Source organism: Schistocerca nitens, chromosome 3 (assembly GCF_023898315.1).
Source record: "Schistocerca nitens isolate TAMUIC-IGC-003100 chromosome 3, iqSchNite1.1, whole genome shotgun sequence".
Classification (NCBI taxonomy): Eukaryota; Metazoa; Arthropoda; class Insecta; order Orthoptera; family Acrididae; genus Schistocerca; species Schistocerca nitens.
The window spans coordinates 156849952-156870718 of NC_064616.1; the positions used below are offsets into that span (position 1 = coordinate 156849952).

At 39.6% G+C, this 20767-nt stretch overlaps 1 protein-coding gene across 1 annotated transcript in view; it reads left to right on the forward strand.

Annotated features, from left to right (window-relative positions):
• The first annotated feature begins 2154 nt into the window (after positions 1 to 2154).
• Positions 2155 to 20767, forward strand: part of LOC126249537 (galactose-1-phosphate uridylyltransferase) — a 170020-nt gene continuing 151407 nt past the window's right edge. Inside the window, exons 1-2 of the mRNA XM_049951200.1 lie at positions 2155 to 2266; positions 2346 to 2507. Coding sequence (XP_049807157.1) covers positions 2489 to 2507 — 19 coding nt within the window. The 5' untranslated portion in view covers positions 2155 to 2266; positions 2346 to 2488. The remainder of the gene's footprint in view (positions 2267 to 2345; positions 2508 to 20767) is intronic.

The window sequence follows — 20767 nt, forward strand, 5'->3', positions numbered from 1 at the left end:
CAACTCCATGTGACACTATTCCTCTCATCTTGAAAACTTATTCCCCAGTTATCTCCCAGAATACATACTAAATGCCAGCTCCTTCCTGTATGCCGACGACACAAATATCCTGATAACTAGTACAGGTGACAGATTGCAAGATGGTCAGTTAAACTACTTGTCAATTACAATTTTGGTCTGAAGCAAATAGACTACTCATAAATACTCAAAGAACTGTAAATATGAACTTCCGCACTAGAGAAAATCTTACTCCCTTCACTGCAGTGATAGTTATTGGAAAAGATGAAATTACAAACAGGTAGGGCACCAAATTTCTTGGATTTACCATCAGCAACACTCTAAATTGGAAACCACATACTGAGGCACTGTCACAAAAGCTTAATAAAACCTATTATTTATTAAGATCATCAAAAGACACAGCCAGTGTAGATACCTTGAAGCTGGTGTACCATGCCCTGTTTGACTGTGGCCTAATCTTCTGGGGAAATAGGTCTGACTCTCTCATAATTTTCAAGTTACAAAAACTAGTGGTAAGAATAATGAAATAAAAAAAAGAACTGAACACTGTAAACCACTGGTTCAACAGTTAAAAATCCTGTCATAGCCATTCCTCAATATAATGGAACTAGCTTGTTTTACAGTACAGCATTTGGAATCCCTCCACAGAAATGCAGACCGCCATAGCCATGACACCAGAAACAAAACCCAATTACAAATTATAGCTCACAACACAAAATTATATGCGAATGGAGTTCAGTATATAGGCATTCAAATATACAACCACATCCCAACAGATATAAAAACAAGCAAAAACCCAAAAATAATGAGAATTAAATTAAAGGAATTACCACTAAATCACTGTTTCTATTCTGTAGACGAATTTATTGAAACAAAATTTTAATTACTTGTAATAAGCAGTTTATTCACTTATAGATCGTTCTACTTAGTTAGATAATTTAATTATTGTACCTTATTTATATTCTGTCTGTATTTCATATATGTATTCTGCTATGTGAAGTATGTACCACAAAATTTTAATTATTTGTAATAAGCTGTCTATTCACTTGTCGGTATTTCTAGTTAGTAAGATAATTTAATTATTGCATGTTATTTATATTCTGTCTGTATCTATTATACGTATTAATTACTTTATGTTATTCGAATTCTGTCTGTACCTTTTATATGTAGTCTGCTATGTGCAGTATGTACCACCACTGTCATCTCTCATCACACACCACCTTTTTTTATATTTTGTCTATATATCCTATGTATTCTGCTATGTGAGTTATGTATCACTACTATCATATCTCATCATACACCAACTTAACACAAATTTCAAATTGACTTGTCCTATATCATCATGGGCTTTGCTGTACAAATTGTATGAGCAATAATAAATAAATAAATAAAAAGGGTACAATAAACTCACACGGTGGAAATGAGCTTCGGAGTCACGTGATCAACAACGAACGGATGATATCAGCCGTCAAAACTCCCTTCCCGAGAAACATGGATGGTGCCTTGACGTGACGTGACATGACGTGCCGTGACGTGACGGACAGTGTGAATTGGCCTTAAATTCCACTCATTCAGAAACCTGATTTTACCGATAGTACTTTTTTCACTTAGAAATGCAGTCATATTGCAATCCATTTCATTGTAAAATATTAAATGCGGTACTGGTAGTATAAAAGACCACTTCATAGATGTAGTAGAGGGAAAGTAATTTAGTAAGCTCGTGTCCTACAATCAGACTACTGTCACACTGCTTCAGTTAATCTTTCGTCAGTTATTATAAATTTTAACAAAAGAAATTACGAAACGTAACAATTTCTAAGAAATGATGATCAACAAACAACTGATATCAACCACGACTAAATCTTTCTTCCCAAGGAACCTTGACGGTACCGTGACGTGACGTGATGGGACGGGACGGTCAGTGTGGATGCCGTCGTTTGAAATGCAGTGCAGAATGTTTTGATGGGACGTGCCGTGCCGTCGAATGGCGACCAGTTTGAATAGGCTTTTAATCATTTGTAGAATGTTGTTTAATATTGTAATATGGATGCAAAATATTTCATAATATTAATTATGTTGACTTGTCCTATATTACAAATTGACACTCTGCACATAATGTAATCAAAAGAGATCAAATACAAAACCAATCAGCTGATCTATAGAGTCTTAGAACCTACAAATCGTTCAGCTTGAACTATCGATGTTGTAGATCGACACTTAGTTGCGCGGGAGGTGGAAGTTTGAAATGGTGAGACGGACGCTAATTTTTACTAAATGGTATAATACGCGTAAGTGTCAACAATGAAAATGTTTTTTTTACATTTCAGCGTAGTATGTTGGGTGCTGCTGGACTGTGTAGGGTTATAGTTGTACGTGGTACTAACGAAGGGTTGTGGTTATCTGTGGCGTGAGAAGTAATCTTGATAGCCAAGATAATTATTTTCAGATTTTGTTTGGCTTTATCTGGAGAATGGAGTTCAATGCAGAGGGTAAGTTTCGTATTATTTTGCGTTTCATTGAACGGTAATGCTACAGTTTAAAGCTACAGAGAAGACATTGTGTTTGATATTATTTGTGTAGAGTTAAAGCTAAAGAGTCTGCACACAGTGTCCTACAAATGGTAGTTGTTGGAGATCCTCAATTATGTGTGTCCTGTTTTTGTTTAATTACTTGCAGGACTCATTTGCAAAGTGTGTAGCGTTACTTGCCTGTTGATAGTGACGAAGGATATGGAAACATTGAAATAATCAAACTATTTTTGATCACGTTGAGCGCCGACGTTCTATTTATAAGATACTCCTCCTTGGAGAAGGAATCTGGAATTGTTTAGAGCACTCCAGAGACACCAGAGAGCTGAAAAGGAAAAGTTGTCAGCAGCCAATAGCACGTAAACATCAATGTTAGGGCCTAGAACAGTTCAGAGAAAAATTGTGTCTGTATTAGCATATCATACTGTTGTAGAAACCTACGATGGTCTAACATTCTAATTAGCTTAAAAACGTGGCAATTTATAAAGTCAAATCTTTTCTGAAATTGTGAAAAAAATCACATACACGGAAATTTTATTTGACAATTAATACCATGACAAATGACGCATCATTAACGTTAGTTAATAATATACTAGTAATCGTCACATTCTGTAGTTTCCTGTTGCTGCAGACATACTTTAGATGTCACCATATCCTAAAGGATCCCATCTATCACCTTTCTTTGTCAATTTTGCATTTACAGATGATGTATTCTTCTTGAAAAATTATGTACAGATGTCAGCTGCCTAAATTCATACCTAAAAACATTTTCATGGGTATTGGCTGCTATATAATCAACAGTACTGTCCTTTGCCTTAGTCTGGAGAATGAGTAACTGGTACATGATAATTGTCACAACATAGGCCTGTCATGTCCATGCAAAATATCTGATGTTAAATTTTGTACTGAAATAACCCATTTAGAATGTGGTGCAAATTTCTCTTGGTGTAGAAATTCAGTCAAATTGTGTATTTTTGTATTAAAATAGCATTATCGAGTGTCATACTGGATCCCTTGAAACCTTGATTGTGGTGACAGACTATCAGTAGTGTAGCCAAAGGTCTGGGTTAGAGTGGAGTTTCATAATTTGGATGCAAGTTGGTGAAGCCAACAAATGTGGATGCCAAATAGTTTGTAGCAAAAGATGATCTGTAGCTTAGCCCAGTGTTTACATTTGCTCTATATTTACCACACTTTGCGATGTTTAATGCCTCTTCCGTCATAAGAACTAAAACTGATAGTTAAATTCAAAAACCTTGGTGTAGATAATCAAAAGGTGTAAGGGTATTATTGTGTATCTATATTATATCTATATATATGTTTGAGCATGATGGTCAAACAATGGAAAACAGGGGGTCCACCACCTCACTTTTAGCATTAAATAGTAATGGAGTCTGAAGTTGAGGCAAGGGGCACAGCAGAATCTTTTAAGATTATTATTAAAATAGTCCAGGAGTCATCGGTATGAGTCTTAGTGTGTGACAGTGATAAGCGGACCTATGTTTAATGTTGCAAGTAACAAGAAACAGTCCAGAAGTCATCAAGAGGTGTCCTCCGTGACTTTGGCAATGAAGAATGAAACTGCTTTATATTGCAAGTTACACGAAACGAATTGTGTGTTTGTGAAGGAATGTTATACAATAGGGATTTAAGACACTGACCTCATATTTGGAATACTGGAGTTGCTCTGTCTGACCATTTTGATTTTCCGTGGGTTTCCTAGATTGCTAAGGCAAATGTCGGGATGAATCACTAATCAAGGCCATGTCCTATCCCAGTAAGCTCCCTGTCCTATCCTCATAAAGCATTATGTGTATGCTGTGTGTTGTATATTTTTGCCAATTGATTTGCATTGTATTACCTTGACAAATCCTGAATCATTGTGAGATGATCCTTAGATGAATGAAGATAAATAAATAAAATAATGAATAAATACATGAAGCACTTTGTAGAAGTGTGGTGTGGCAGCCAACTGATGACCACTGTGAGCTATGTCTTGTGATGGAGAGTGTGAATTGTTTTCTGGTGATTAGGCTTAGATGAGGTCAGATCATTTATGCTGTTTGTCTCATTTATTCATACTCTGGAGATCGCCAAGGATTTAGTACGTGCCGTAAACGAGCATACGCAATACATATATACGGTAAAACAGCTATGGTAATGTTCCTTTAACAGATTTTAAGTTAAATGGTCCACAAGTATGTGGAATAACTCAAAAAATCTGAAACATATTCTCATTTAAGAGTTGTTAAATTTGTCACAAAACATGCAAATGAATAGTACTCTGAGTGCTTGTGATTATTCTTTAGCTGTGGTAGCCATGGATCATGGAACAGAAAATCAACTTACAACACTTAATTGACATTGATCAGATTATTACACTGAAGATGTGCAGAAGTTAGATTTTACAACAAATTATTTGCAGGTGTGATGTTGAATATATCCAGCATTTCATTTGTGCAACTTTTAATGGAAAACTTGCTGTTTGTGCTTGTGAAAAGTAAATGATATTTCAGCAGGCAGTCTGTCATTCATTCATTATTATGATTTAGGAAACACTGCTCTCAACATAAAGCTTGGTACGAACACCACAGTATTTCCCCAGCATGCTTTAGAGTCTGATATGCCATTGCCATTCTCCCATCTTCCAACTGACTTAGTCAGTTACAGGAGGACATGAATTTCAACATGGACTGGGAACCATATTGTAGCTGGGCATTTTTTTGTGCTAACAAATTATTGTCAGAGTTGAGAGAAGTGATAAGTGGCAGAATAAATTCTTTTGAGGGACTGAGGAGTGAACCCCAAGGTTTGTAGTCTGGCACTTACCCACTGAACCAGATTGTATAAGCATATTAAACTGCTGCATGCAGATGCCTTGTCTTAGGTTTCTCTATCACTGTTTTCACATGACAGCTTTCCATTTTGTGCGTGTGTTGCAGGTTTGATCTTAATAATTCTGTTCAGTACAATTTGCAAGAAGTAAAGTCTTAATTATCTGTCTTTTTTTTGTATCTCTGACTCTAAATTCCATAATTTTTGTATCAAATTTTCTCCAGATCAAATTCTTCAGGATTTGATCCCAAACTCAAAATTAGGAAGGGGGGGGGGTCTCTGTAAAAACTATGACTAATTCACATGGCAAACAGTGGAAAATCCAGGATGGAATAATGAAAAATAATGACAATATTATGGAAGTCCAGCTGATCATTTGTGTGTGGGATTGATGTCTACCTTAGGAAAAGGTCTTTTGGCTAAAAGGTCACATGTTTAGCAGTGTTTCTGTTGTGCCTGTCTGCAACTCAGTGTCCTCCCACTAGGTGTCTCCATCTTGGTACGGGGACACATTACCAACATTTACTCCATATCACAAACAAGCTATGCAATTTGTCAGTCAGCACTGGATGACCTCTTCATTCTGTAATTTGTTAGAAGAGGTCATGGTCTTGCTCAAATTACCCATCAGCTTTTTTTTTCTCCAAGTATTAAATACTGTGTATCAGATACACCAAATCCATGTGTGGGGCTTGAGGGCACCTACTTATGTGATTGAGATACTTGTTTACAGAACATTTCTTCCAGTGTAGGCTGGGAGATAATTTTTTAAACCATGTTCTCCAAGATAACGATGCCACCTCAACTGGGTGTTTTAAGTGTGACATTGTTTGTAGATGATAGGTAAAATGATACAGTCCAGCACATTGGGGACAGTGCCTCATTATACAAATGATGTAAGTTTTCAGTAGAGTATTGTCGAACCATCACTATTCTTTAAGGTAGATAATTTCAGTTGGGAGAGTTGTTTTGGGCTGGAACTAGACACTAATCTCCCATTCCACAGTGCTAGAAAATAAAAACCAATTAAATAGCAAATTGATAAAGTGAGCGACCTTAAGAATTTTTTTCCCTACAACTTTGTCTCAGTATAATATTTTATGCAGTTATTCCATGTTACACAGAAGGACATTAAATCCATGATGATGATCATCATCATCATCATCTGCAAACTCATGGAGAGCCAGAACAGGCTCAAGGGCAAATCACGTGAGGCCCTCTGTCTACAAAAAGTACTTCAATCTTAACGTGTAAGGCTCTTAGGTGTACAGTAAAACAATCAGTTTTACAACAGAAGCTCTGATGCTGTGAAAATGAAGTATGATCTCTTTGTCAAATTTCATTCAGATGCTTCAGTATGAAAAATGGTACATCAGAAAGTAAAACACAGGACAGAAACATCAACAAAGTTCAGTCTAATGAGAACTACCAGGGGGCAAATAACTTTGAAGAAATAATCAAACATGTAAAAGAAGTTATTGGCATGTCACATGGCTCTTAATTATAATTTATCGCTGTGATGTAGAGTGATTCAGTTTTACAATTATGGTGGTGTGTGTGCCTGCACGCGCACGCACAAAAAATTGCTGCTGCTGCTGCTTATGTAGATATGAATTCAGTTTGTGTTTGAAGTTTATTTTATTCTCTGGTCAATTTTTTACATTGCTGCAAAGGTGCTCAAACATTTAAAGATTTTTGTTGCTGAACATTTCACTCCTTTCGAAGCCACACTAAGCCTGAGTGATGGACAGTGCCTATCAATGCTCTTTCTAGTATTCTCTTCATGAATTTTACTGTTATTCACAAACTGTAATTGATTGTTGGCAAAAAGCTCCATGTACCGTGAGATAGTTATCAGTATGCCCAACTGCTTAAAGAGCTGTGTACAAGAGGTTCTTGAGTAGACACGCCCTCCACCCCCACACACATATTAACCTTATTACTTGCTTCAATGCAACTAATACTTTCTTCCACAAAGACAAGTTACTCCAAGATGTGATTCCATAAGATATTAGTTAATGAATGTAGTAAAAGTAAGCCAACTTCTTGACTTTTCCTTTCCCACATACTGATATTGTATCAGATGCAAAAGTTGCAGAGGTCAGACATTCGTGGCTTCCAGTTTATGTAGTTGCAGGTATAAGCATATGAGAATTTAGAATATGCTGTTTCATTTAGTGTTTTACCCTCATTCATTATTTCTAATGGTATGAACAGGACTTGTGCAACACTGGATTACATATATTGTGTTATACCAAAGTTTGGTGACAATCCATTTGCAGAGAACCAGTCAATAATTTTCAAGAAAGTTTTCTGGGTATGGTAATGCGTCATATTGTATAAAACTACTGCTGGAGAAAAACCAACATTTCGGGCACAGTTGCAGCGGACTTCTTCGGGCTCTGGCTAAAATGCTGGTGTTTCTCCAGCAGTAGTTCTATACAGTCTGACATGGTGCCATACCCTGAAAACTTGTATGTCGACTGACTCTGGCTGCGGAAGCCTACACAGTTATGTCCTTGCATCTTGGTTGTAATACTTGCATCATCAGCAAAGAGAACTATTTCTGCTTTTTTGGTATGTGATGGAAGAACAAGAGTGGAACCAATATCAATCACTTTCGTACAGCTGTAGTGATTTTTCCACACTGTGAAGATGCAGTTTCTTTTGGTAAACTCCTTGAGTTTCTTAATGTTACTCTCTGCCTCCGTTCAGTTGACATCATCATGGTGCATCAAAAGCAGATGATTCAGTATCAGTATGCTAAAGCATTAATGCTGGCGACAATTGTAAAATGTGGTCTCCATTCAACAAAAATTACAAACTGCAACAGCAACAAACCAGCAAGTACCTTTTACTCCCTGTCCCTCCAAAGTTATTGATGGTTGGGAGATCAATGATAGAAATAGGATTTGCATATTAACGGCTGCTGCAGAATCTCATGGACATGATGCCTTATCAATGATAGAAATAGGGTTTGCATATTAATGGCTGCTGCAGAATCTCATGGACATGATGCCTTATCAATGATAGAAATAGGGTTTGCATATTAATGGCTGCTGCAGAATCTTGTGGGCAGAATGCATTAAATTTGATGATAAATCGTACTACTTTACAAAACCTCAGAAAAATGTTCAGTGAAATGAGACACACAAAAATAGGCTCAAATATAACCTTTAATGCCAGCCAAGAAATAGCTGCTCCCAGTACTCTGTGTTGTAAATGTGGATATACTGATGGTAATAGTAAGTTTTCAAGGTGAGGAACAATTGTTGGGAGTCCCTGAAAGCCCAACAACTTTAGGAAAAGAGGAAGCTATAGCTGTTTGCCAAAAGAGAAGTGGGGTATAACTGATAAAATTCAGGCACTTTCTTGTGATATGACAACAAGCAACACAGGTTGATAAATCTAGAAATATTATTTTATCCTTACATTTTGTACCTCCCTTACCATCTCACATTCGTTAGTTACTTTTGAGGAGTGTTTAGACTCACTGATAGTGTAACATGTGGTCTAGATGGGATGCTGTTCAACAGATTTGGAGGAACTTGGGTAAAACTTGAGGTAGTTTTACATAACTGGTAGCAATGAATTTACACATGATACCTGCTCTGCCAGTCCATAATTTTTTTTGAACAGTGCATTTTGATGCAGAACCAACTGTGAAGTAGTTGCAGTGATCTTATGGAGTTAACTTGAAGTGCTCTGAGGAATGGGCTATTGTTATCTGTAAGTCACGGTAGGTGGATGACAAAGACAGTTTCCACATTCAAGATAGACCTCCTTCAAGATCAGTTTTATTTATCTAATGAGGGGAACAACTCTTTAAGAAAAGCATGCACAGGAGGGGTGAAAAGTAGCTCCATAGCTTTAAATGTTCATAAACTTTTTATTAATGAATATTTGCTCACAGAACAAGCTGCAGTCGATTCTTTAGACCATGGGAATGTGTGTATTACACTACAATTCTACATATGCTCCTGCATTGTCGACCAAACGCTGTAAACATAAAGAAATGTCATCAGTTTCTGTAGCGAACTCGCTGCTACATTTCAGTGGAAAAAAAATTATCCTCTCCTCTAACTCCTCCAGTTTTTGTGTGCGTGTGTGGGGGGGGGGGGGGGGTCCTTGCCATCCCAGCCAACATCCTGGAAAGCGCTGGACCAGACAGTCATGTACAATGCAGGCAAAATGAGGTGGTGCTCCGTCTTGCTGAAACAGTATATCCACAACATTGCCCCATCGTGATATCAGTGGCCACACACATTCATTCAGCATTTGGCAATACTGGTCGCTGTTCATGGTGTTTTGCAATATTGATGGATCAATGAGACTGTCAAATTTCTTTGACTTGGTGATTTTTCAGTTGTCATTTTAGAATTTGTTGTGCCCAATGACATTTGTTTCAACTGGTAAATCCTCCAAAGTGAAATACCCCCTCATCACTCCAAATAATGTTCTTCAACAAATCTGACCAATGGTGATGCCATGATGGCATAATTTCCTCATATTCCATCTGCCTGTCACAATCCTCCAACTGTAACTCCTGAACATAATGGGGTTTACAGGGTTTCCAGATCGGGTCTGTCTTTAACACAACCCACACAATGTGCTTGCTGATTCCACTCTCATGAGATGTCTGGTGTGTTGATTTACCAGGCTTGCTCGTGAAGACATCTGTCACTGACACTACATTTGCTGGAGATTGTGCCACTTAAGGTTGTCCTCGTGGTTTATCCACAACTGACCCAGTTATCATTAGTGTGGTGTGACAATTGCTAATGGTTTTAGCATCAAGTGTGGCATGTGGGCCATCTCTGAATGAGGGCTACACATAGATACACTTCAAACCGCAAAAATGACCTGGGTGCGCTCTTGTAAAAACTTTCCTACCATCTTGTCATTCACCATAACAAGATGCTGTGGATGGTCAAGGTATTCTCAGGGATCCTGTAACAAAACACAACAATGTTTATTACCAATCACAAAACGTATGAAAGTCTGTCCTTCTACTTTTATTTTTCCCCTCTGGCTTTCCATTGGATGGTCTTCTTGGTGCTGATTCTGTTGGATTTATTTTTTGGTTTTTGACACTCAGGTTTCCTGAGCTTTGGGCCGAAGGGTGTCACCCGTCCCTTGTAACTGGAAGCCCTGGGCTTGTTTCAATAACCACTCTGTGGTGTAGGGTTGGAACGTGGGGTTTCACAGGCAATGGGGATCTTGGCTTAGCCATCTGAGTCGCGAGAGTGGTAAAAACCTCTGTGAAAAATTTCTTAATCTCAAGATGTGCTGTCCACAGTCATTAGCAGGCTGTCTGTGGGGAATCTGTCACATGTCTGTTGTATAAGGCTTACCCAGGCAAGTGGGACTTTGTCTGGGTGGACATTTTAGCCCTAACAGCTAGTTGGGAATACCATGAAGCAACTCAGACTTTCTTTCACTAATGGCTGCAAGGCCCCAGCAGTCTCTTCAGATTAAAAAGATTATTAGGATGCAGATAAATAGGACCCTAAAACATTTCCTTCTCTGCCTGCTCTGTGGGGAGAGGGACAAGCTTGACGTTTAGGAGCGAAACACTTCACCCAATACTTGGTATGTACTCAGACTGATGGGGATACTGTTACTGCAGCAAAGGCATTATTTTTTTGAAAACATTTAAAACAAATTTGGTAACGTTGAGTCTCTGGGAAAGATGCGGAATGGTTTGTTATTAATTTAAACTTCCTGTGGTGCCCAATCTACAGCTCTTCAGGCATGTGATCGTCTAGATGATAATTTTGCCCACACAAAAGTTGAACATGGTCCAAGGAATTGTTTTCCATAGTGACCTTACTCTCCAAAGAGATGGGGAAGTCCGGGCTCACCTCCAGTGCTGAGGTACATGTGCCTTTGTCTTAGCCTCTGAAGGGAATGTCCTCCTGGAGAGTGTTAAGGCCATGGTGTACTGGTGTGATGTGAAACTGTGTGTCTCACCATCTATGCTGCACTTCAGATGTTTAAGCTTAGGACACATCATCCTGCTGCACGGCAGACCCAGAATGTGGCAACTCCACAAGAATAGTCCTCTTGAACATCAACCTTTGTGTGCCAACTACACGGAAAATGATCCTCCGTATTCACCAGTTTGTCCAGATTTCAAGAAAGAACAGAAGATCCAGGAATATAAATCTCTTGACTGCCTGTGTACACTGAGGCATGGAAGAAACATGAATGCCTACATCCTGTGGATATGATAATCAATTACACAAAAATCATTACCATTGTCACCACATACCTCAACCTTCCCCAAACTAGATGTCCCACCACTCTCCTCTCCAGTACTTTTCATGGTACCTTCTTCAGGAATCGCTTCCCACAACTGACCAATGTCTCGACAGTTACTGGCCAATTAGCCTGACCAAGACTGTCGTCAAGCTTCACGAAAGGGTGGTTGCCTGCAGATTACGTGGGGTTTCTGAATCTTGGCACCTATTGTCCCCCTATAAGTGTGGTTTCCAGTAGGGATGATCCACAACTGATAATTTGCATAGGTTGGAATCAGCAAATAGACAGGCTTTTTCTGAATGCCAACACCCTGTTGCCATTTTTTATACCTACTTTTGTATGACACCAGCTGTCATTATCACAATTTACTTACTCTCCATGAGTGGGGCTTTCGAGGCTCGCAACTGATTTTTATTCAACAGTTTTTATCTCACCAGTTATGTTCCAGGTTAGAGTGCACATCACTAAGCTCCCCATGGGTCCAAGAGAACAGCATCCGACAGGGCTCTGTGTTGGGAGTCACTCCCTTTGTCGTAGCCATCTATGAGCTAGTGACTTCTGTTGGGCCGCTGGTCACCCCTGTGTTTTATGCTGTTGATAATTCCATTTGGTACAGCTATCCACTCGGTAGCCTCTGGGGAACAGTAGTTTCCAATCTCCCTTAAAAAAAAAAGTGTGTGGTGCATTTCTGTCGTAGTACCATTGTCCATCCTAATCTGGAACTCTGCTAAGGTACCCAGCACCTAGGCATTGTAGCACAGTCATGTTTGTTGGGCCTCCTTTCCGGTAAAAAGCTGACTTGGCTGCCAAACATTTGTCAGCTGAACACTAGCTGCATGTCAGAACTTACTGCTCTCTGCTTCCTTGCGCACACATCTTGGGGTATGGATCATGTCCCTCTTATTCGTATTTACTAGGCCATGCTTCCATCCCGACTGAACTTCGGTTGCCAAGTTTACGGCTCAGCGGCTCTTCCAGCTTTGAAACTGTTACAACCAATCCATTATCTTGGTGTGCATCTGGTTACTAGTGCCTTCTGGAATAGTCCTGTGGACAGTTTTCCTGGAAAAGCGGAGATGTTCCTTGTTCATATTCTATGGTACCAGCTCTTGGTTGCTTGCGCAATTGCCATTCAACAATTCCCTGATAATCCCCTGTATCCAATTCTATTCGCATGCGAGGAGTGTCGTCATCATCCTGATATGTGGCCTACCCAGTAGCAGAGCCTTCCATTTTATAAAACAGCCTTCCTGTGACCATGTTTCAATATGTAATGACTCAATGAGCTGTCGCCAGGCTATTGACAGATGGTATTCTTGCCACCCTTTGGTCTCTACTATTCATGACCTTCTCACTGATCTTCATCATGCTGCCTACTCAGTTGTCTTTCCCAGTGCCCCAAGTCATTTGGGTATCCTGGGGAATGAACCAGTTGATCGTTTGGGTACAGGAGCCATTACTCACTCTCCATTCACTCTGACAATTCCAGGTGCGGATCTGCAGGTGCACATAAGCTCTACTTGCTGAGAAATGGAGTGACATCTGGTGGGCTACTTCCCCGTCAAATAAATACTACGCAATCAAGATGACTACTACAACATGATATTCTTCTTTCCACTTTTTCTGGAAAGAATCCACAGTCTATTTTCGACTCCGCATCGGTCATACTAATTAATCCAGTTTCGTTTTATGTAATGAGCCACCCCCACATTGTGGTTGTGGAGGCATAGCTTATGTCTTGTTAGAATATCCCGTCCTTTTGGCCTTCATTGGTATGTATGGACTTCCATACTCATTGTGTTTAGTATTGGTGGACAATTCATGGAGTTTTCCACTCTAGGTGTCACACACTGGTGAATAATGGGCACTCTTGACTGTAATGGATCAGGGCTAGGACAGCTGTGGGTGGTACGTTGTGCTAAACACAGAAGAAGACGAAGATGAAGAAATAAAAATCAACTTTTTTGTGACTAAAACAGTTACATAATTTAACATAGACTGAGGTGATAAAGGATGTGGGGTAGTGACCTGCACGTATACAGGTGGCAGTGGCATCCCATACACGAGATATAAAAGTGCAGTTTGTTGGCAGAGCTGTCATTTGTACACAAGTGATTCATGTGAAAAGGTTTGATGTGATTATGGCCACATGACAGAAATGAACAGACTTGGAACGCGGACTGACATGTGGGAGCTAGACACATGGGATGTTCCCTTTCCAAAGTTATTAAGGAATTCAATATTCCGTGATCCACAGTGTTTACATCTACTTCATTACTTTGCTGTTCACAATAAAGTGCCTGGCGGAGGGTTCAATGAACTACTTTTGATCTCTCTCTCTCTATGTTCCACTCTCGAATGGTGCATGGGAAAAACAAGCACATAAATTTTTCTGTGCGAGCTTTGATTTCTCTTATTTTATCGTGATGACAGGTGCCAACAGAATGTTTTCGCAATCAGAGGAGGAAACTGGTGATTGAAATTTCATGAGCAGATCCCATCCCAATGAAAAACGCCTTTGTTTTAATGATTGCCATTCCAATTAACGTATCATGTCTGTGGCACTATCTCCCCTATTTTATGATAATACAAAACAAGCTGCCATTTTATGTAGTTTTTCAATGTCATCTGTCAGTCACACCTGATGCGAATCCCACACCGCACAGCAATACTCCAGAATAGGGTGGACAAGTGTGGTGTAAGCAGTCTCTTTAGTAGACCTGTTGAGCCTTCTAAGTGTTCTGCCAATGAATTGCAGCCTTTGGTTTGCTCTACCCACAACATTATCTATGTGATTGTTCCAATTTAGGGTATTTGTAAATGTAACCCTTAAGTATTTAGTTGAATTTACAGCCTTCAGATTTGTGTGAATTATCGTGTAATTGAAATTTAGTGGATTTCTTGTAGTACTCGTGTGAATAACTTCACACTTTCTTTTTTTTATTCAGGGTCAATTGCCACTTTTTGCAACATATAGATATCTTTTCTAAATCATTTTGCAATTCATTTTGGTCGTCTGATAACTGTACAAGACGCTAAATGACAGCATCATCTGCAGACAGTCTCTACGACGTCTACTGAGATTGTCTCCAATGTCGTTAATATAGATAGGGAACAATAGAGGGCCTATAACATTTCGTTGGGGAATGCCGGATGTTACTTCTGTTTTACTCAAAGACTTTCCATCTGTTACTATGAACTGTGACCTTTCTGACAGTAAATCACGAATCCAGTCACGCAACTGAGGCAATATTCCATAGGCACACAGTTTGGTTAGAGGATGCTTATGAGGAATGGTGTGAAAAGCCTTCTGGAAAACTAAAAATATGGAATCAATTTGACATACCCCGTTGATACCACTCATTACTTCATGAGTATAAAGAGCTAGTTGTGTTTCACAACAACGATATTTTCTGAATCCGTGCTGACTATGTGTCAATAAATTGTTTTCTTTGAGGTACTTCACAATGTTAGAATACAGTATATGTTCCCAAACTCTACTGCAATTTGACATTACTGATATGGGCCTGTAATTCAATGGATTACTCTTACTTCCCATTTTGGGTGTTGGTGTGACTTCAGCAATTTTTCAATCTTTAGCTACAGATCTTTCTGTGGTGGAGTGATTGTATATAATAAATATGGAGCTATTGTATCAGCATACTCGGAGAGGAACCTGACTGGTATACAATCTTGATCAGAGGCCTTGCCTTTATTAAGTGATTTAAGCTGCTTTCCGACACTGAGAATATCTACTTCAATGTTTTTCTTCTTGGCAGTTGTTCTTTATTGGAATTCAGGAATATTTACTTCGTCGTCTTTGGTGAAGGAGTTTCGGAAAACCGTGTTTAATATCTCTGCTGTAATGGCACTGTCATCAGTGACTTCACCGTTGTTATCACGCAGTGAAGGTATTGATTGCATCTTGCCACTTGTGTAAAACTTTGCCAATCTTGGGAATTTTGCGTTCTTTTAAATTTGGTGTGCTTTTTTCGTTGCTTCTGCAACAGGGATCTGACCCGTTTTGTTTACCATGGGAGATCAGTACTATCACTTATTAATTTATGTGGTATACATCTCTCAATTGCTGTTGGTACTCTCTCTTTGAAATCATTCCACAACTTTTCTATGCTTGCATGATCAGATCAGAAGGGGTGAAGACTGTCTCTTAAAATGGCATTAAGAGCATTTTTATCAGCTTTTTAAATAGATATACATTACATTTCTTTTTGATGATTGTAGGTGTTACGGTATTCAGCCTAGCAGCAACTGCCTTGTGGTCACTAATCTCTGTATTCGTCACTAGACTCACTATTTGTCCAAGATTATTTGTTGCTAAGAGGTTAAGTATTCTTTCACAACCATTTACGCTTCAAGTGGGCTCATGAACTAATTGTTCAAAATAATTTTCTGAGAAACCATTCAGTACAATTTCGGATGACGTTTTGTGCCTGCCGTCAGCATTAAATGTATAATTTTTCCTGCATATTGAGGGTAGTTTGAATTGTGTGGGTGGGGTACCTCTTTGAAATGAGACTTAGCCTTTGTTTCAACTGGTCAGCAACTATATCTTCTGAGTCGGGGGTCAGTAAAACGATCCAATTAATAGTTCAGTCCGATTGTCAAGTATAATGTCTACCCATACTATTTCGCAGGAACTATCTGCTCAATTTCACTACAAGGCAAACTACTTCAGACAGCAATAAATACTCCGCCAGCAACTGTATTTAATCTATCCTTTCTGAACACTGTTAGATTGTCTGGAAATATTTCGGCTGAAAATATTTCCAGCTTTAGCCAGCTTTCTGTGCCTATAACTATTTGAGCTTCAGTGCTTTCTATTAGGGCTTGGAGCTCTGGTCCTTTCCCAACACAGCTACGAAAAATTACAACTACTATACTGATTGTTTCTACAACTAACTTGCTGTGTTTTACCTGCCCCTTTTAGACAGATGCCCTTTCTGTGGTTCCCTGAAACCCTCTAACCTAAAAATCCCGCGCAGTCCCTTCCACACAGCCCCCACTACCCATGTAGCCGCTTCCTGTGTGTAGTGGACATGTGACCTATTAAGCGGAACCCATAAACCCACAACCCGTTGGTGCAAGTCAAGGAATCTGCAGCCTACACGGTCACAGAACTGCCTGAGCCTCTGATTCAGACCCTCCACTCGGTTCTGCACCAAAGGACTACAGTTGGTTGTATCGACGATGCTGCATATGGTGAGCTATGCCTGAATCTCGCAAGCAAGGCTGGCAGTCTTCACCATTTCCACTAGCCGCCAGAAACCAGAGAGAATCTCCTCCGATCCAAAGTAACACACATCATTGGTACCGACATGAGCCACCACGTGCAATTGGCTGCACCCTGTACTCTTCATGGCATCTGGAAGCAGCCTTTCTACATCTACAATGACGCCCCTGACACCCCCGCCCCGTTATGTACACGGAGTGCACACTGGCTTCCTTCCCCTCCTCGGCAGCCATGTTCCTAAGGGGCCCCATTATGCCCCTAATGTTGGAGCTCCCAACTACCAGCAAACCCACCCTCTGTGAATGCCCAGACCTTACAGCCCAAGAAGCTTCCTCTGGAACAGGGTGGATGACTGCTTAGAGAAATCATTAGCCACAGATAACACCCAAAACCTGTTCATCAAACGAACCGGGGAGGCCCTATGTTTGGCTCCTCAGAAAGTTTTTCGCTGCCTGCCAGACTTTGGAATGATTCCTACTCGACCACGGGTGAGGGGTCAACCTCAGTGAAGGTAATACCCAGGGTGGCCACAGCAGTGGACCGATCGAGGGATACGTGGGATGTTCTTGACGTCCCTCGCATCCCCGCGTCTGATCCCCACAGTGATGCCCCTTGGTAGTGGCCTCAATCTGTGTGACAGGAGCCAACACAGCTTGGAGCTGTGAGCGAAGGGTCAGCTCGCATCTGTAGACAGCAATCACAGTTCCTATCCATTACTACGGTTGCTCTTATTTGAAGCTCGTAAAAATATGTAACAAATGAATGGTGTACTCGACTTATTAGCAACAGTAATTCAAAGTGCTCTTTCACTAGCAGTCTAAACGAAACTGAGCTACACTAACCAATACAAACAAAAGCCTATATAATGTGAGGGTCGATAAAAATAGTGGTACTGTATGCTATGCTGTTATTAAAAAAAAGGTTGTGCCTAGTAAGCACTCGAACACGCAAGAAATTACAAAAATAATCTACTAACTACATAGGTATCTGTAAATAAGTCGCTCTTGTTGGAAGCTCGTAAAAATATATAACAATATGTAATGTAACAAACGAATGGTGTACTCGTCCTATTAGCAGCACGAACACGAGGTGCCAGGAGTATTACACTTCAGGCATTACCTCTCACCATGGACAGTGCAGTGGTCAATGGCCGTCACTTAATGACTAGCAGCAATGGCATTTGCATAAAGTTCTCAGTGCTAACAGACAAGCAATACTGCCTGAGATAACTGCAGAAATAAATGTGGGATGTCCAATGAACATATCCATTAGGAGAGTGCAGCAAAATTTGACATTAATTGGGTATGGCAGCAGACGATAGGAGCAATAGCCTTTGCTAAAAGTACATCAGCTGCAGCAATTCTCCCAAGTTCATGACCATATCAGTTGGGTCGTAGATGGCTGGAAAACTGTGGCCTTGTCAGATGAGTCCCTGTTTTTGTTGGTAAGAGGAGATGGTAGGTTTAGAGTGTGGTGCATGACACACAAAGCTGTGGACCCAAGTTTTCAACAAGGCACTGTGTGACCTGGTGATGGCTCCATAATGGTACGGGTTGTGTTTAAATGGAATGGACAGGATCCTCTGGTCCATCCGAACCAGTAATTGATGGGAAATGGTTTTGTTCGGCTACTTGGGAGACCATTTGCAGCCATTCGTGGAAAATATATTCCCAAACAACTTGGAATTAATATAGATAACAATGTGCCATGTCACTGGGTCACAGTTGTTAGCGACTGGTTTGAAGAACATTTTGGACTATTCATGCAAATGATTTGGCCACCCAGATTGCCTGGCATGAATCCCCTCGATTATTTATGGTACATAATCGAGATGTCAGTTCATGCACGAAGTCTTGCATCAGCAGCACTTTCCCAATTATGGGTGGCTATAGAGCCAGCATGGCTCAATATTTCTGCAGGTGACTTACAGAGAATTGTTAAATCCACACCACTTTGAATTACTGCATTTCATGTGGCAAAAGTAAGCACAATAATAGGAGGTATCAGCTCTGTGTGTTTCTTTACTTATTATGATGTTCAACTACTGTCATCATCAGCTGTGTCATTAAGATTAAAGGAACATAAAGAGCAACAAGCATTTGCTGTACGACATCAACTACAAAAGATGAAACTAACAAAGTTTTAAATTTTGTAAAAAATCCACTCACCTAAACTTGGAATTTGCAAAACCTGTGCCTAATCAGGGCGTCAGCTAATTACATGACTCAGAAAGTTATACAACGATATAAGTTCTAGCCAACAGATGACACTAATGTGTGTGTGTGTGTGTGTGTGTGTGTGTGTGTGTGTGTGTGTGTGTGTGTGTGTGTGTGTGTGTGTGTGTGTGTGAAAAGTATGATTATTATTATTATTATTGTTTTTATTATTTTATATTTGCAATCCAAATTGTAAAATGCAATTTAAATGAGTGCGGTTGCGTATTCATAAAATTGACTTTACAGATGTCGGCAGTTAGACTATTTGGAGTTGTCAAATTTAGGATAACAGTTATTTATTGGATCTGGTACACAATAATACCTATGCAAGAAACACACAAACTTTAGTATTAAGTACATTTGCCATTAACATGATGTTATTATTAAAGTAGCACTTGCTGTTATAATTACACATGTCTGATAAATAAAAAAGCTGTCACCTGCGAACTAAAACTTAGCCAAACTCTGCACTAAAATGTGTACACTTGTGAAACAATGACAAAAATAAAACAGTTTGATTATTAAATTAAAATATTTTGGAAGGCAGCTGCATCTTGTGGAAGAATCAGTAACTTGCTTCCTGAGGCAAACTGGTTGCCATGCACCCAGCTAGAGCTTTGTCAGCCCAGCAGATAAGAGACAAGGTATGGCCTAGCAAATAGGAGGACAAGCCACAGTCAACACTTCACACTATCATTTCATGAAAAAAGTAAAAAAAAAAAACAGTCAGGACTAAATTCACTCTGTTCAGAATTGTTTGTAGGGTTTTAATTTTGTGGGTAAACATTTCTATGTCCTCCAGTAAGTTTAAGGTACAGTAGAGTACCGCTATTCCAAACCCCACTACTTTGAAAATCCAACTATTCTGAACATAGCTCAGAAAAAATACTGATCTTTTTTTAACTTAAAAACAGGAGAAATTAAAAAGACATTTGTGAAAAGATGTACCTTTGGTATTACACAAAGAAGTTAAATAGATATATGCATACAGCCTAAGCCTGACGAAAACACCTAAAACCATGTTGGCATGAAAGCTGGTTACTAACGGTGCAGTACATACAGTACATGTTGGCTTCTGTAGAATCATTTTTAATCACTGCTAAACATATAAAATAACCAATTTACACACACTTAAGAACTAAAGTCACTCATTTTTTTCTGATGAAGACAACTGAATCTACTTGAGGGTGCAATATTCCATCATCGTTGCATGAACATATCATCATTTGGTGCTGTTCAACTCAGCATAAGGTGAAGTCAAGAGCATTTGCTGCATCTGTGGAGTTCATTTTGAGTGTTCATCTCCTCCTCTGTTTCCTCCGAGTCGATTTGAGCTGATGAGCCCTGCACCTTTGCTACAATGTCTTTGTCTCCGTACTCCTGGTGGCCACTTTCATGAACAGCTGTCCACTGCTCAACATAGCTGTCTTCCCTGTTTCCATAGCCAGGGATTTTCTTGACTAGATGAAGGTCACAGTATTTTTTAACTGGTGTAAAACTTGTTTCAACAAATTCCAATGTAGGCCAGAGATTTTTCCGTGATTTTTATAATGCACCTTTAGTGCGTTATCCCATGCTTCATCCAACCTGCAAGTCACATCTTTTATTACAATTTTTGTTTAGTGGCCTGCAACATGCCCTGCTGTGATGTGTAG